The sequence below is a fragment of the Pan troglodytes genome, chromosome 12 (assembly GCF_028858775.2).
Source record: "Pan troglodytes isolate AG18354 chromosome 12, NHGRI_mPanTro3-v2.0_pri, whole genome shotgun sequence".
Classification (NCBI taxonomy): domain Eukaryota; kingdom Metazoa; phylum Chordata; class Mammalia; order Primates; family Hominidae; genus Pan; species Pan troglodytes.
The window spans coordinates 10790379-10806942 of record NC_072410.2 but is presented as its reverse complement, the minus strand read 5'-3'; the positions used below and the strand labels follow the sequence as shown (position 1 = coordinate 10806942).

Genomic DNA, 16564 nt, shown 5'->3' with positions numbered 1-16564 from the left:
TAGCTGGGCTTGGTAGCACGGGCCTGTAGTCCCAGCTACCCGGGAGGCTGAGGCAGGAGAATCACTTGAACCCAGGAGGTGGAGGCTGCAGTGAGCCGAGATCACGCCACTGCACTCCAGCCTGGCGACAGAGAGAGACTTGGTCTCAAAAAAAATAAAAAAATAAAAAATAAGAAAAGGTTTTATGTTTTCAAAGATTAATAGATATACTGTTACATATACACAATACAGTCATAAATGTTATATACATGTGTTTCAATTAACATGTTAAATTGCAATCATATTCTTCTATCACAGGCTATAAAGCCATTGCCCTACGTCTACTTATTAGGATTTTGTCCAAGTAACACATCTTTTTGAATCAAGCTTTACCCATAATACGAGATTACATCTTTATCATGTTCCCAAAAATGGCAGAGTAAAAAGATCAAACTCTTCAAATTTGTCTACAAACAAATCATGGCAATGCAGGCTTTCGACAAGAGTGCATTCAACATCCCTGTTTCACCAGCCTCACCAGTATTGTGTATGCTTAGTTATTTTCCACTGTATCAAATTGACTATTTCATTTTAACTTTAATTCCACAGGTTTGTTCACATATTGTCATTACATACCAGAGCACACCTTCATTTAAAACACATCAAGACTCCATGAAATGTCAATTGCTCCTACAAGTGGAAGACTTACCTGAAATGCTATGAGATAGCACAATGCAGCCAGCTCAGAAAGAGCTCGCCATTGAACATTATTACCATGCTGACCCATCTTCAAGAGCAGAGAACCAGCATACATATAGAAATGTCCTTTCATTTCTAAGAAAGTAGCTGACAGTTCATCATTTCCACCCAAAGAAGATTTCGCAGACTGAAGAGCACTATCAAAACTGTAATATGAAAATATCAAACAGATGATACACACTTACTGCACTGTGAATAATCATGGTTCATTTAATTCAAAACAAAATAAAAATTTTATTTCAAGCTTCATCTTCCACATTCAACTTCTAATAATTCTTATTCCCCATGTTATAAATTATGAATCATCTAATGCTTATTTTTATCCTGCATACTTCCTATACTTCATGCTTAACCTCTCAAATGTCGTCTTATTCCCAGTTATTTCCAGCCCTCCAATCACAGGATAAATATAAGATTAGTGATTATAGGTGCACATTTCAAAATAAACCAGGATAAAGTTGGGAGACTATTTTGTAGTTTCTTCCTGATCATATAATTTCATTTTAATTAACAGTTGTAATTTCTCAAATTAGACATACCATTTCCAAATTATAAGTAAATAACTGACAGGTATTTGAGTATCAATACAGCAATTGCTCTTTTTACTATATAGATCATTACAGCGTTAAATAAATTATCTTTTTTTTTTTTTGAGACGGAGTCTCTCACTATCGCCTGGGCTGGAGTGCAATGGCACGATCTAAGCTCACTGCAACCTCCACCTCCCAGGTTCAAGTGATTCTCCTGACTCAGCCTCCTGAGTAGCTGGGATTACAGGCACCTGCCACCATGCCCCGCTAAACTTTTTTTATATTTTTAGTAGAGACAGGGTTTCACTATGTTGGCCAGGCTGGTCTCGAACTCCTGACCTCACGATCCGCCCGCCTCAGTTTACCAATGTGCTGGGATTACAGGCATGAGCCACTATGCCTGGCCTACTATTTGTAATCTATATTCTAAATTAGTTCTTCTAAATCCTAATGTTTCTCCAAATCCTCACTTTGGAAGAAAAGTAAAAGCAAAAAGCAAACACTTAAACTTGAAGCATGATTTTAAAGTGGCTTACAATAAAGCAACCAGAGCAAGTGAGGTCTAAAGATCTCTGAGGGTGTTCAAAAACCCCTTCAGGGGATCCATGAAGTTAAAATTACTTTTACAATAATACCAAAAAAAATTTATATATTACATACTCATTTTCTCATGTATGTAGAGCTGAGTTTTTTTGTTTTTGTTTTTGGAGACAGAATCTCACTCTGTCACAAGGCTGGAGTGCAGTGGCACAATCTTGGCTTACTGCAACCTCTGACTCCCAGGTTCAAGCAATTCTTCTGCCTCAGCCTCCCGAGCAGCTGGGACTATAGGCGTGTACCAACATGCCCGGCTAATTTTTTGTATTTTTAGTAGAGACAAGGTTTCACCATTGTTAGCTGGGATGGTCTCGATCTCCTGACTTCGTGATCCACCCGCCTCAGCCTCCCAAAGTGCTGGGATTACAGGCCTGAGCCACCGCGCCCCGCTGAGCTGAGTTTTCTAGAGGCTTCATGACATGTAATAGTTTTACAGATTGAAAGAGGAAGTAAATGAGAATCTAGCTATGTTCTATTAAGCGAGACATTAAAAAGATTTACAAAAATGCAAAAACAATGACACTTTTCTGACTACTTTTTTGCTGTTGGGAAATAATTATTTTTCATAAAAAATGCTATTATTGGCCCTGCGCGGTGGCTCACACATGTAATTCCAGCACTTTGGGAGGCCGAGGCGGGTGGATCACCTGAGGTCAGGAGTTCAAGACCAGCCTAGCCAACATGGTGAAACCCCATCTCTACTAAAAATACAAAAAATTAGCCAGGCGTGGTGGTGGGCACCTGTAATTCCAGCTACTTGGGAGGCTGAGGCAGGAGAATCGCTTGAACCTGGGAAGCAGAGGTTGCAGTGATCCGAGACCACACTGTTGCACTCTAGCCTGGGCAACAAGAGCAAAACTCCGTCTCAAAAAACAAACAAAAAAAAGCTATTATTATTAACACACAATAGGGCTTATTACATTTTAAATGGATTACATTTTTTATTTGTTTTAATTTCTAATGTAATAAACACTGACAGAAATAACCCACATACGGCCGGGTGCAGTGGCTCAGACCTGCAATCCCAGCATTTTGGAAGCCAAGGCAGGCGGATCACGAGGTTAAGAGATTGAGACCTTCCAGTACTTTGGGAGGCCAAGGTAGACGGATCAAGAGGTCAAGAGATCGAGACCAGCCGGGCGCGGTGGCTCATGCCTGTAATCCCAGCACTTTGGGAGGCTGAGGCAGGCGGATCACAAAGTCAGGATATCAAGACCATCCTGGCTAACACGGTGAAACCCCATCTCTACTAAAAATACAAAAAATTAGCTGGGTGTGGTGGCAGGCACCTGTAGGCCCAGCTACTCGGGAGGCTGAGGCAGGAGAATGGCATGAACCCTGGAGGCAGAGCTTGCAGTGAGCCGAGATGGCGCCACTGCACTCCAGCCTGGGCAACAGAACAAGACTCCATCTCAAAAAAAAAAGATCGAGACCATCCTGGCCAACATGATGAAACCCTGTTTCTACTAAAAATACAAAAATTAGCCAGGTGTGGGCTGGGCGCGGTGGCTCACGCCTGTAATCCCAACACTTCGGGAGGCCGAGGAGGGCAGATCACGAGGTCAGGAGATCGAGACCATCCTGGCTAACACGGTGACACTCCGTCTCTACTAAAAATACAAAAAATTAGCCGAGCGTCGTGGTGGGCGCCTGTAGTCCCAGCTACTCAGGAGGCTGAGGCAGAAGAATGGCGTGAACCTGGGAGGTTCACAAGGGGGGTAACAAAGGGCCCATGAGGCCTGATTAACTGATCTGACAAACCATCTGTCACCCACAGCCCTAAGCCACACTGTGAAACTGCCTAGGGTGGCACCAGCTTTTTATCTTCCTCAGGGTCCTCCCCTCAGGCCCCCAAGTCACCCCCTCATGGTCCAGATTCTCCCCTGAGTGACTCCATCCCCATGGTCATCTCCCCTCCTGAGCCTCCCCCTCTGAGGGCCAAGGGCTGTCCTCAGGGCCCTCCTGGGGCTTCCTGGTGGGGAACAACCTGAGGCAGGAGGATAAGCTCTTATTCAGAGCATTGAGAGGAAATTGTGAAGCTTGCAGTGAGCCGAGATTGTGCCACTGTACTCCAGGCTGGGTGACAGAGCGAGACTCTGTCTCAAAAAAAAAAAAAAAAAAATTAGCCAGGTGTGGTGTCGGGCACATGTAGTCCCACCTATTCAGGAGGCAGAGACAAGAGAATCACTTGAACCCAGGAGGCGGAGGTTGCAGTGAGCCGAGACTGCACCACTGCATGCCAACCTGGCGAGAGCAAGACTCAGTCTCAAAAAAAAAAAAAAAAAAAAAAAGAGAGATTGAGACCATCCTGAACCCCGTCTCTACTAAAAATACAAAAATTAGCTGGGCGTGGTGGTGTGTGCCTGTGGTCCCAGCTACTTGGGAGGCTGAGGCAGGAGAATCACCTGAACCCGGGAGGCGGAGGTTACAGTGAGCCAAGGTCGTGCCACTGCACTCCAGCCTGGTGACAGAGCAAGACTCCATCTCAAGAAAGAAAGAAAGAAAAAAAGGAACCCACATACAAAGATCTTTGATGTCCTTAAGAAAAATGTAAAAGGAACTTGTGACCAAAAAATTTGAGTATACAAAGAACACAAAATAAAACATCCTACATGTTTTCTAAAATAATCTTAAAGTTATGTTAGTTCTTTTAGATACTGCTCTTACCCTACCAATTTAGGACACTATGTACTTTTTCAAGAAAATTACCTACTCCATGCACTCAGTGAAATGAACTTCTTTCCTTATACCAGATGGGGAAATAAATTAACTTCCAAACAAATGGACAGCCTAAACTAGCAATCAGTAAACTTTTTCTACAAAAAGGAGGAGATTACTAATCTGGCTTTACAGGCATACAATCTCTGCTGCAACCACTCAACTCCAACCTTGTAGTATGTAAGCAGCCACAGACAATACATAAACAGAGGCATGCTGCATTCCAATAAATATTAACAAAATTAGGCAGGGGCCATATTTGGCCCACAAGTTCTAATCAACCCCTGCTCTAAACTAACATCTTTATACAAATCCAAGTGATGTTTTTGTTCAATGGAATTTATTTTCAAAATGGAGACACTGGTTTTCAAAATCAAAATTTAGGAAAAAAGGTAAATCACATAGTTGAGTTATTTTGTTTCTTAGCTAAAACAGTATTTTCTGAAATACCAGTGATGCTAAGTGCTTATACTAGTACATGTGAACCTAGCCATCTGACGACAGATGAACTTTTTCACTCAAGATTATACTATTATAAAAAAATAAAATATGAAATAGCAGTTAGAACATTCATTTTAAGCTTGACTATGACAAAACTGAGTAACCATAAGGCTAATTTTAATCAAGCTTGAACTATAAGAGTTCTCTAAAAAGGAAAGTCATATAAAACCAATTAGAACTTCCCCGTAAAAGAAGAAAAATAAGATTGCCTCCTAGTGGTTCACTGTATTAACTATAACTCCTAGGTACATCATAGAAATAATGATTCAGTGAAGAAATTTAGAGCAATGAACTTACTGCAAAAAGAAAAACTGCAATTTATACTAAAGCATTCTCCTCAAAGTCAACGCACCTTTCCAGTAATTCTCTACTTTCCTGCACATCTCTAGTGGAAAGCGTAAGAAGCATAAGATTAGCATAGGCCAGCAGTAAGTCTGTATTGGTTGCTCGCCAGTCACTTTTATCAGACTCCAAACACTGTAAAGACTCCAGATATTCCTATTTTGTGGAATGAATAATAAGTTACAAAACTTAATCAAGTGTTAAGAAATTAACCATTTTATGCCTATAAATTCCTTTTCTCACTCCAACCACGTTTGTGAAACTACATTGATTTTTACATCAACCTTATAAATGAAAACACCAAAAATATATACATTTATCATAGTTATCTCCCCAATTTTCCCATTATAAATTTAACTGATCCTGGTAAAAATTTCATTTTATAACTGTTCTACCTAAATAAAAGAAATTTAAGTCCTGCGGGGCACTGCTGCTTTAGTACAAAAAGATGTATGCTAATTGCCTACATAGAAATGTAAAGACCCAGTAGCTTTTATCTACCTTAAGGGTCTGTACAACACACGAATTCCACTCTAAACTTGAACGCAAAGCTATGTTCCTCTCTGCCTCATGGCAGTGGGCCACAGCATCCTTCAATCTTTTCTTTGAGCGATACAACTCCACTAGCCGGATGTTCACATGGACGTCATCAGGTCTTACATGAAGTTCTGACTGAATCAAGTCAAAAAGTTTACTCCATCCATCTTCACCTTCACAATCTAGAAGCTGTTCCTATTTAGAGGGGAAAAAGAAAAATTATTAGAGTAACACTTGTGCAATTTTAAACAAGTCATGCTCCCAAAGAGCACCATTCCACTATGTCTAGTTTTATGATGATGCCACCAAAAACACCATCCTATATACCTTATTCGTCCCTTCTGAGAGTTGCTTACAACCCAGAAACTAAGCCTCAAGAACTGTATGTGAAGAAAAGCATCTGTGATTACTGCAGTAGCTCATACTCTCTTCAGAGACTACCAGGACTAATGCCACACATTCCTGTCCATCTGAGTCACCACCAGAAGCCTAGACCTCCCCAGTCAATCCTCAGCAACAAGGTCCTTATACTCAAACTGCTCTGTATCTCCTTAAATCTGACTCAATCCCACATCCCCTCTCCTCCCACTGTTCTGTTACCTTCATCATCATCTCAAAGCACTGTCATCACCTCCTGACCTTAAATGAAGACAGTATCATCTCAGGATAACCCCCACTACCATGATGGCTTTTTCTCTCTGAACTTACATACAAGGAGAGGAAGTAGGGTTTGTGGCCACTCGCTTCTCATTTGCGATGCTCTTCCATCAGCCTCTCAAGAAGCTAGGACCATAGGCATGCACCACCATGCCCGGCTAATTTTTTTTTAACGTTCTGTAGAGATGGGGTCTTGCCGTGTTGCCCAGGCTGACTACTCAGTTCCTTAATCACCTCATCTCCAGTGATGTTATCCTCTACTCCAACCTCAACCATCCACTTGCCACTGACACAGGTCTTCAAAATCTGCATTTTGGTCATACCACCGAAACCACCATACCATCCTTCTTATTCTTCCACCTCACTGAGGGCCTACATACCCTTACTTTCAGAAATATACTTCTCCACCATATGACAAGTTCCCTTCAAGACAATAACATCATCAAGTTTTAAACACCTGTAAACACATATAAATACACACACTTTCTTCTGTCAGGCAAAAAATGCTATAATCCCTTATATCCATAATTACTGTTTGCTTACAGATCCCTTCAACTAATTCCCTCTTTTCCTCAGAACCCTCCCAACTGGTTTCTGTGTGCTTAGATTTGGGAAATCATAACCCCAAGCTAACTGATTTCATTTGCATTATCTCAACCATCAAACTGGTGCTGCCTAAAACAAAATACCATTTTAGTACTAACAGACTCACTTTCTCCACTCCCTGACACTTCACACCTCCTCCTATTTCCTCAACTTCCCCATACCTTCCTTTGACCCTCACTTTCAACTTATAACCTAGATTCATCCTTCACTGAGAAACCTGATGCTATCACATATAAATTCCATTTTACCTTACCTACTTAAACTCATCTTTCCCCAGCTCTCAAGACCAAGCCGCCCATTAGTACTCTGTATTTCATTCCCCTCTTTCCTTTATCAATTTCTCCTCTTCTGGATGAGATGGATGATACCCTGGTCTCTCCCTATTGCAAAAGCCCTAGTCTTTGACTCTATGTTAAAAATTTTTTTAAAAACCACTGTGAGTGCTTTTAAAAAGTTCTATCTCATACTTCAGAGAAAAAGCCTTCTCAACAGTAATACTCTCATTCTTTAAACAAATGTCAGAAACTGTTTACCTTAGCAAGCCTTAAATTTTAGGAGAAATGGAATTACTTTGCATGACAGTTATAAATCTCATGGATTTCAATTCCAAAAAAAAAAAAAATCTGATACAGGAAAGGTGTAACAGTGCCTTCAAGTTATTAAAGAAAATCTTTAAAGAATGCTTCAAAGTATCTAACTTGTTACACTGCAAGAAAAGAATCTCCTGCCATTACACTACTGACACCAGATTAACTGGATTGCCATGCCCAATATGGGAGTTATGTTTGAGGCATAACACCTAAGAGAGTAAAGAAATCTGCACAATTAGACCTCACGTTTTAGACTAATATTTAAAATCCAGCTGCTTATTACTGGGGAGAAAAACTTATCAGTAATATTTATCTTTGGAAGCATCTTCAATGCTTTTTCAGCTTCAAAAATCTGTACATGATTGTTCATAGCAGTTGAACAATAGCCAAAACCTAGAAATAACCAAAATGTCCCTCAAAAGTGAATGGTTAAGGCTGGGCACAGTGGCTCACACCTGTAATCCCAGCACTCTGGGAGGCCAAAGTGGGTGGATCACCTGAGAACCCGGGAGGCAGAAGTGGCAGTGAGCCGAGATAGCACCACTGCACTCCAGCATGGGTGACAGAGCAAGACTCTTGTCTCAAAAAAATAAAAATAAAAAAACTGAATGGTTAAATTGTGGACCATGAAATACTACTCAGAAGTAAAGGAACCAACTAGGGATATACAAAACTTAATATGGATCACAAATGGTATTATGCTGACTGAACAAGCCAACCTCAAAAGGTCACATGCTTGGCTGGGCGCGGTGGCTCACGCCTGTAATCCTAGCACTTTGGGAGGCTGGGGTGGGCAGATCACAGGAGGTCAGGAGTTCGAGACCAGCCAGTTTCTACTAAAAATACAAAAATAAGCGGGACATGGTAACATGTGCCTGTAGTCCCAGCTACCCGGAAGGCCGAGGCAGGAGAATCGCTTGAACCTGGGAGGCGGAGGTGGCAGTGAGCCGAGATTGCGCCAGTGAACTCCAGCCTGGGCAACAGTGCGAGACTCCGTCTCAAAAACAATGAAAAAAGAAAAAAAAAAGTCACACATTTCATGATGACATTTACATAACATTTTGAAATCACCAAAGTATAAAGATGGAGAACAGATTAATGGTTGCCAGAGGTCAGGCATAGTGAAGTGAAGTAAATAGCATGACTACAAAAGGGGCAGCATGAGGAAGATCTCTGTGGTAATAGAGTAGTTCTGTATCTTGACGGCAGTGGTGGTATGAATCTACACGTGATAAAATGAAAGAAAACTATACATACACATTGTACCAATGTCAAAATTCCTGATTTTGATATTGTGCTTTGGTCAGGTTAAACAGGTTGAGTATCCCTTATCCAAAATGCTTGAGACCAGAAGTATTTCAGATTTTGAACTTTTTCAGACTTTGGAATATTTGCAGGATACTTAGCAGGCAGAGCATCCTAAATCTGAAAATCTGAAATCCAAAATTTTCCAATGAGCATTTCTTTGAGCATCATGTCAGTGCTCAAAAAATTTCAGATTTTGGAGCATTTAGGATTTCGGATTTTAAATGCTCAACCTGTATAAGCATTGGGGAAAAATGAAGTAGCATATAGAATCTTTCTGTGCAAACTTTGCAACTTCCTGTGCAAAAAAATCTATAATTATTTCAAAATTTAAAAATTTTTAATTTCTATCAGAAACATATATAATGGGGGTAGGAGGAAGCTAAAGGCAAATATACATTTATAATTTTATATTGTACACACACAATAAAGTATACATTAATATATAAAACACTACAATATACATTTTAAATGTTTGCCAAACATATTTGTGTAGATTTCTCCAGAACAGTTGCTTAGTAAACTATATTTTACTCTATAAAGAATATCAGGACCAGTCAACACACTAGCAAGAACTTCCTACCATTTTTAGTAATTACATCTTATATACTACAGAAACCACCTTTTATCTTTTGCTTGAAAACCTTACTATCTCAAAATACAATCCCTTCTACTTTCAGACAATAGTTATTAGAAAACTCTTCTTTAAAATATCCCTAAATTGTCATCCTGTAGGTAATTTTCACTTAATGAAGCAAAAATTGTACATCAGACAGAACTTAATGTAAATCTTAGCTCTACTTAGTTTACAGCTACTAAACTGTAAAATCCCTAAAATATTAATTATTCCAGAAGGGTAAATGAGATGTCACTTATAAAGTATAACAATGCCTAATAAGACAGTAGATGCTCAGAAAGGTTTTAATACACTTTTTAAAAGAAAAATGTTAAAGGAAACACAAACACCTGGGCTTAAGGTTTGCTATTGAAAAGTAATTTAAACTCCAAATATTAGAAATGGTTATGTCTTAAGTTTTCTCCCTTTATGTTTTGTTTGTTTACCTTTAGTTTATAAATTGCAGGACTTCCTGGGAAAAGTTTACTGGCTCTTTCAACCCAGTATTTTGCTCTTCCATCAGTAACATCATTTTTACAAAGCAATTCTGCAATCTTCAACACAAGATCTTTTTGTGTTGGGTTTAATTCCACTGAACGCTAATATCAGAAAAGAAATTAAAGATTAGTAAATAAATTGTATGTATGTATGTAGGAGTACATATACTTATATACTTATATATAAAGGTTAAAAATTATCACTCCAACCCTTAAAAAATTCTACTTCTAAAGAAAACATGTTACTTCAAAGGTGTTAAAATAAAAGTGTCTTGGAATTTTCTAGAAATGAATCAAATAAAAATTATATTTGTGTCATTTGAATACAAAAAACACAAAAGAACACCATTTCTGACCGTGTTAGACTTACAATTTATAGGTGTTAAACAATTCTAAATCTGTTCCAAGCTGTGTCACATAACTGTACTATGATACCAATGCCTGTTTTATGATATTCATAAAATATATTTGACTTACTTATATACATTTCTCTGGGCATCATGTGTTTGGCTATGCAAAGGCTATATTTGAATCCTATAACTTACCCTATAACATTCAACGGCTTTCTCTGTGTTTTCTTCCAATTCATAAAGAAGACCCAGAAATCTGTGAGCTCTGGGATCCCACTGTTGCACATTAATGTAAGTACATATGTATCTGTTTTTTAAAAGTAATACAAAAGTAAATTAAACTTAGAACTGTACTTTTAAATGCTAACCGAAGAATACATCTTAAACCAAAGCAACCACTAAACTCGTTTATATTGTTACTCAAAACTACCACTATTCATACAGATAACTCAAAAGTATTCATAGAAAGAAATCGGTAATACTTAAAAACACGTACATAGGGTTGACCACATACTCATTTTACCATTAAATGTCACATTTACCAAATTTTTCTCCAGTGTTATCCACACATAAGAAATGAACATGTCAATTGCTTTTTCTTCCTGATCACATTTTAATAAAGCACTAACAGTTTTGCAAATAAATTAGAAGTGATTATAGTAAACATTTTTAAAGTTATAATGCAAAATACTAAACAGCAACAATTTCCCAAACAACAAAGGGAAATACACTTACCCTTTAAGCAAGAAAGTAATTTCTAACAGTACTATATATCCAGCTAAAATCGAACAGAAGAAAAATTACTAATTACAGTACCAAATACAGGAAATTTCCATTTCTCAAATCAAGTAACAACTAAAATAAGTAAACATCCTCTAGGTTCCTTGACAGTATTACCATCAGAGAAATTAGGCCAGACCCAAACTAAGGGATTAAAGTCTCACAGTAAAAAGGTACAAGAGTTAACAGTCACAGTGCTGCTAGTTACATAATTTATGTACCACCATTTTCCTTTCTTACCAGCATTTCCATCTTCCTTTGGATGCCTTTAAAAGCCTGCCTCCCAGCTGGGAGTAGTAACACACACCTGTAGTCCCAACACTATGGGAGCCCGAGGCAGGCAGACTGCTGTGCTCAGAAGTTCAAGACTAGCCTGGGCAACATAGTGACACCTGTCTCTACCAAAAAATGCAAACCTTAGCCAGGTCCACGTGGTGGTGCGCATCTGTATCCCCAGCTACTTGGGGCGCTGAGGTGGGAAGATCGCTTGAGCCCAGAAGGCAGAGGTTACAGTGAGCAAAGATGGAGCCAGCTGCTGCACTCCTGCCTGAGCAAGAGAGACAGACACTGCCTAAAAAAAAAAAAAAAGCCTGACTCCCTCTTAATTTCCTGCTTTAATCCACTCCCAGCCAGGAAATCAGAATCACCAAGCTTCTTATCCCTAGGATAGAGCCTTACAGCATCACATATTGTGTCAATTAAAGATCTTTTATACAAGCTATTCTCCTGCCTTACAATTACAGTTTAGTTTTTTATTCATTGCTATTTTCCATCTGATTAAGGTATCAGATATCTAACCAAAAACAAATTAAGATACAAGCATGGTCCTCTTTTACTCCAACAGAAGACAATTTTTAGAAAAAGCGTTTTAAGCCAAACAATTTCTTGCCCTTGGTATAAAGCAGCAGCATGCAGAAAACACTAATTGCAGTTTCAATCTCAATGGAATCTAGGCTGGTCCTTAGCATCAGTCTTGAGTGATAAATCCCTTATTCCAGAATACACTTAGGAAGAACTACTAAGAACATATTTTTACCTATTTCAAAGAAGAAAGTGAGAAAAGGCATTGATTTTAAAAAAAAAATACATGTTACGGTTTGTACTTACTTTTTAGCAAGATCATATTCTTTAGCTTCATAATACAGCTTTGCAAAATAGAATCCTTTCATTGACTTCTAAAAAAAAATTAAAAGTTGTTTTATGTTTCACACAGAAATATTTTCCAACATTTTTTCAAAAGTAGTTAAAGCCTGACAAATGCATAATTCCATGTTTTATAATTTCCTATCACAAAACAAAAAATAGAGCTGGGTGCAGCGGCTCATGCCTGTAATCCCAGCACTTTGGGAGGCCGAAGTGGGCGGATCACCTGAGGTCAGGAGTTTGAGACCAGCCTGGCTGGTCAGCCACTGCAAATGTCCGCGCTGAGATGCCTACGTTGTCACTCGACACAGCCGCCAAAGCTCACCCGGAGCTGCGTCAGTCCCCACTGGGTTCCTCCAGGCCAAGGAAGTACGACCTCCGCCGCCAGGAGATGGGAAGAAACCCGCCAATAAAGCACCCGGGTGCCCAAGCCCCCGAGAACTAGGCCGCGCGGGTACTACGGGGCGCGCAATCGGCCAGAAAGCCCGGGCCAGGACGGGCCCAGGAGCGAGCACCGTCGGGAACAAGCCGGGAGAAAGAGGAAGCGCCGACGCCAACGGTCTCCCGCCCACCGCGGTCCCCCCAGGACTCTTCCTGCGCTTGCAAGCGCCACGCCGCCCACAGGACTGCGCTAGCCGGCCGGCGCCTCAACAGAGCGCGCCAGGGAGCAGCGCCCGTCGGGAACCATGACGCCTGAGCCATCGAGGCCCCCGCCGCCCGGCCGAGTCGGGGCCACCGCCGCCCGGCCGGGTCGAGAGACCGCCGCCGCCGCCCGGCCGGGCCCAGAGACCGCCGCCGCCGCCGCCGCCGCCCGGCCGGGCCCAGAGACCGCCGCCGCCGCCGCCGCCGCCGCCCGGCCGGGCCCAGAGACCGCCGCCGCCGCCGCCGCCGCCGCCCGGCCGGGCCCAGAGACCGCCGCCGCCGCCGCCGCCGCCGCCCGGCCGGGTCCAGAGACCGCCGCCGCCGCCGCCCGGCCGGGCCCAGAGACCGCCGCCGCCGCCCGGCCGGGCCCAGAGACCGCCGCCGCCGCCCGGCCGGGCCCAGAGACCGCCGCCGCCGCCCGGCCGGGCCCAGAGACCGCCGCCGCCGCCGCCGCCGCCGCCCGGCCGGGCCCAGAGACCGCCGCCGCCGCCGCCGCCGCCGCCCGGCCGGGTCCAGAGACCGCCGCCGCCGCCGCCGCCGCCCGGCCGGGTCCAGAGACCGCCGCCGCCGCCGCCGCCGCCGCCCGGCCGGGTCCAGAGACCGCCGCCGCCGCCGCCGCCGCCGCCCGGCCGGGTCCAGAGGCCGCCGCCGCCGCCGCCGCCGCCGCCCGGCCGGGTCCAGAGACCGCCGCCGCCGCCGCCCGGCCGGGCCCAGAGACCGCCGCCGCCGCCGCCCGGCCGGGCCCAGAGACCGCCGCCGCCGCCGCCGCCCGGCCGGGTCGAGACCGCCGGTCTGTTCGAAACCCACTCACCTCTCGAGGCGACGGGGTGCAGCCCAGCACCGATGCGACGTACCGCTCCACGTCAGCCTTGCTGCGCCTCATCGCGCCGCCAACCTGGCTCCCGAGACGCGTGAGAGCACCGCTCAGTCCCGCAGCACTCGCCACTTCCAAGAGGAAAGTGCCTGCAAGCCAGTCACGCAGCGGTGTAGCCGGCGGAGAACCACTGTGACGAACTTGAGTGAGTATTGCGTCAGCACTGTGTATCCTTGGCGACGTGGGCGCTGGAGCTGCACTGGGCCGGGCTCTTGGCAGCCCCCTGTGGTCTGAGGGTGTCTCGACGTGATCTTATGTATAGAACACCCTAATGAAACCTCAAAAAAAAATAAAATTATATGTGTACACATATATATTATGCATATATGTAAAACATGCACATACATACATATACATGGATGAGTCCCCTTTATACTTGGTTTCCCTTTCTGCAGTTTTAGTCACCCACAATCAACCCCAATCCAAAAATATTACAGTCTTTCAAGAGAAAGAAGGATAGAGAGAGGGAGATTACATTCACATAGATGTAAATATATTAGAGAATATTGTTATAGAAGCTCTGTTTTATTATTAGTTTTGTTGTAATTCACTCACAGTGCCTAATATAAAAATTAAAGTAATATACACATCTATGTATAGGAAAAAACATAAACACTATTATAATATAATTTGGTAGTATCTGTGGTTTCAGGCATCCGCTGGGGGTCATGTGATATATCCCCTGTGCATAAGGATGAACTAATGTATTCTCTGGATTTGCCTATTGCTCTGTGTCTCTGGAGAACCTGGCTGACACAGATACCAGTCACCATGACACATGCCAAAGTTCGAGTCACTGCAAACTTACATCTCTGTTTGTCCTGATTCAAAAGAGAGCATTTCACACACTTGCTCACTTGGTCTGTGGTCATTTTCCTCTGGAGAATGTTTTCCATCATCCTTCAGACAAATCTTCACATCCACTTAGCACAATGCTTGCAACATAGCTCACCCTGAATAAAGATAACTCCTGTGTTTATAATGACTGCCCAGAACCAAACCAGGAAGCTGCCAGAAGTTACGACCTATCAGGGACACTAAAACATCCCTGGGATAAAAATGGTGCTGGCTAACTCAGGTGTCCACTCATTCTCTTACCAACTAGTGAAAAGAAAATGCATCCCATGTTTACCACGTAGACACAGCCTCAGCTGGAAATAGAAGTTCTCCTGGAGGGCACCCCTCTTTCTGCTGCTGCTGAGTCTCTTTTGGAAGAGGAACTTGCAAACTGCATAGTGCAGCTATACAGGGAAAGCAGCAGGAGGACCCTACCCATTTATAGGATGGCCTGAATTAGTTGAGTCTGAAACTAAACATGGTTTACCAGGAACAGGGGAAGAATTTTATTGCCGAATGTTTTAAGACATGTCACAAGATATAGTCAATGTGTGCAAAGTCACATATAATAAATGTGTACTATAAATCTCTGCTTTACACCATATAGACAAATTTTATTACTAGAAAATTATTTCCACTTCATTAAGGAACCAGAACGAAAGTTACAGAAGCTTATTTCAAAGGAGCACTAATTTACTTTATAGCCTTGGGTTTTGTCCCAGTACTGGGAACTAACAGTGCTCTGACTTCTTCCAGTTATTGGCGGGTCCTGGTTTGAACATGTGAAAGGATGGTGGGCTGCAAAAGACAAGCACCAGATCCTCTACCTCTTCTACGAGGATATTAAAAAAGTAAGTGGCACTGAGACTTATAGGTCAGACCCAGAAACCCTCCTGACAATGTTATTCTGTTAAAAAGCTGTGTCTTTAATTGGCCAAGTTCTTCTTCTTTCCTCCCTCTTCACAATGCCTTTTTCTCCCATGATCAGAATCCAAAACATGAGATCCACAAGGTGTTGGAATTCTTGGAGAAAACTTTGTCAGGTGATGTTATAAACAAGATTGTCCACCATACCTCATTTGATGTAATGAAGGATAATCCCATGGCCAACCACACTGCGGTACCTGCTCACATATTCAATCACTCCATCTCAAAATTTATGAGGAAAGGTTGGTGGCATTTCTTTTCCTTAACTGAACTCTAAAAAATTTTCTACCCTACATGCTAAAATAATTTTCAACCTAATTTTCAGGCAGAAGTGACTCATTTCAGTTAAATTTTGAATCTCTGCTCCCTTCACCCTGCCTGTTTGCAGACAGCCAATGTCAGTGGTTCTGAAACTTGAGTCACATTAGAACCCCTGCAGGCCTTGCTAAAGCTCTGATTGCTGGTCCCCACTCCAAGATACTGATTCCATAGATCCAGTAGTAGCCCTCAAATTTGCCTTTCTCTCAAGTACTCAGGTGATGCTGATGGTGCTGGTCACTTTGATTACAATACCCACCTCAACCATGAACTTCCCTTTGAAGGCTCGTGCATCCTCTGAGCAGCTTTGAACACTCATCTTTAGTCTATCCCTGTAGTTCAAAACCCTAGCTATAAGCTTTGTATAGTTGGTCATCAATACTCTGAGTCCAAGGTTAGTACAGGAAATGTCTTTATTGACAGCATTCAATTGCTTTTCAATTAGTAGAAAATCATTTC

General features: G+C 42.5%; 1 protein-coding gene across 19 annotated transcripts in view; it reads right to left on the bottom strand.

Annotated features, from left to right (window-relative positions):
• The window catches only part of RGPD8 (RANBP2 like and GRIP domain containing 8), a 59055-nt gene extending 44904 nt beyond the window's left edge, over positions 1–14151 (bottom strand). For 7 of the 19 annotated variants that reach the window (XM_054678165.2, XM_024354490.3, XM_054678169.2 and 4 more), the window contains exons 1-7: positions 13961–14146; positions 12472–12539; positions 10780–10891; positions 10184–10336; positions 5928–6158; positions 5437–5582; positions 689–884 (exon numbers count right to left, since the gene is read on the bottom strand). In XM_054678165.2, the coding sequence (XP_054534140.1) occupies positions 689–884; positions 5437–5582; positions 5928–6158; positions 10184–10336; positions 10780–10891; positions 12472–12539; positions 13961–14032 (978 nt within the window). In that variant the 5' untranslated portion in view covers positions 14033–14146. Of the gene's footprint in view, positions 1–688; positions 885–5436; positions 5583–5927; positions 6159–6671; positions 7038–10183; positions 10337–10779; positions 10892–11319; positions 11363–12471; positions 13203–13960 lie in introns of those variants that run through there. The other 12 variants (XM_063789414.1, XM_024354483.3, XM_063789415.1 and 9 more) reach the window with 9 other exon arrangements.
• Between the last annotated feature and the right edge of the window lie 2413 nt (positions 14152–16564).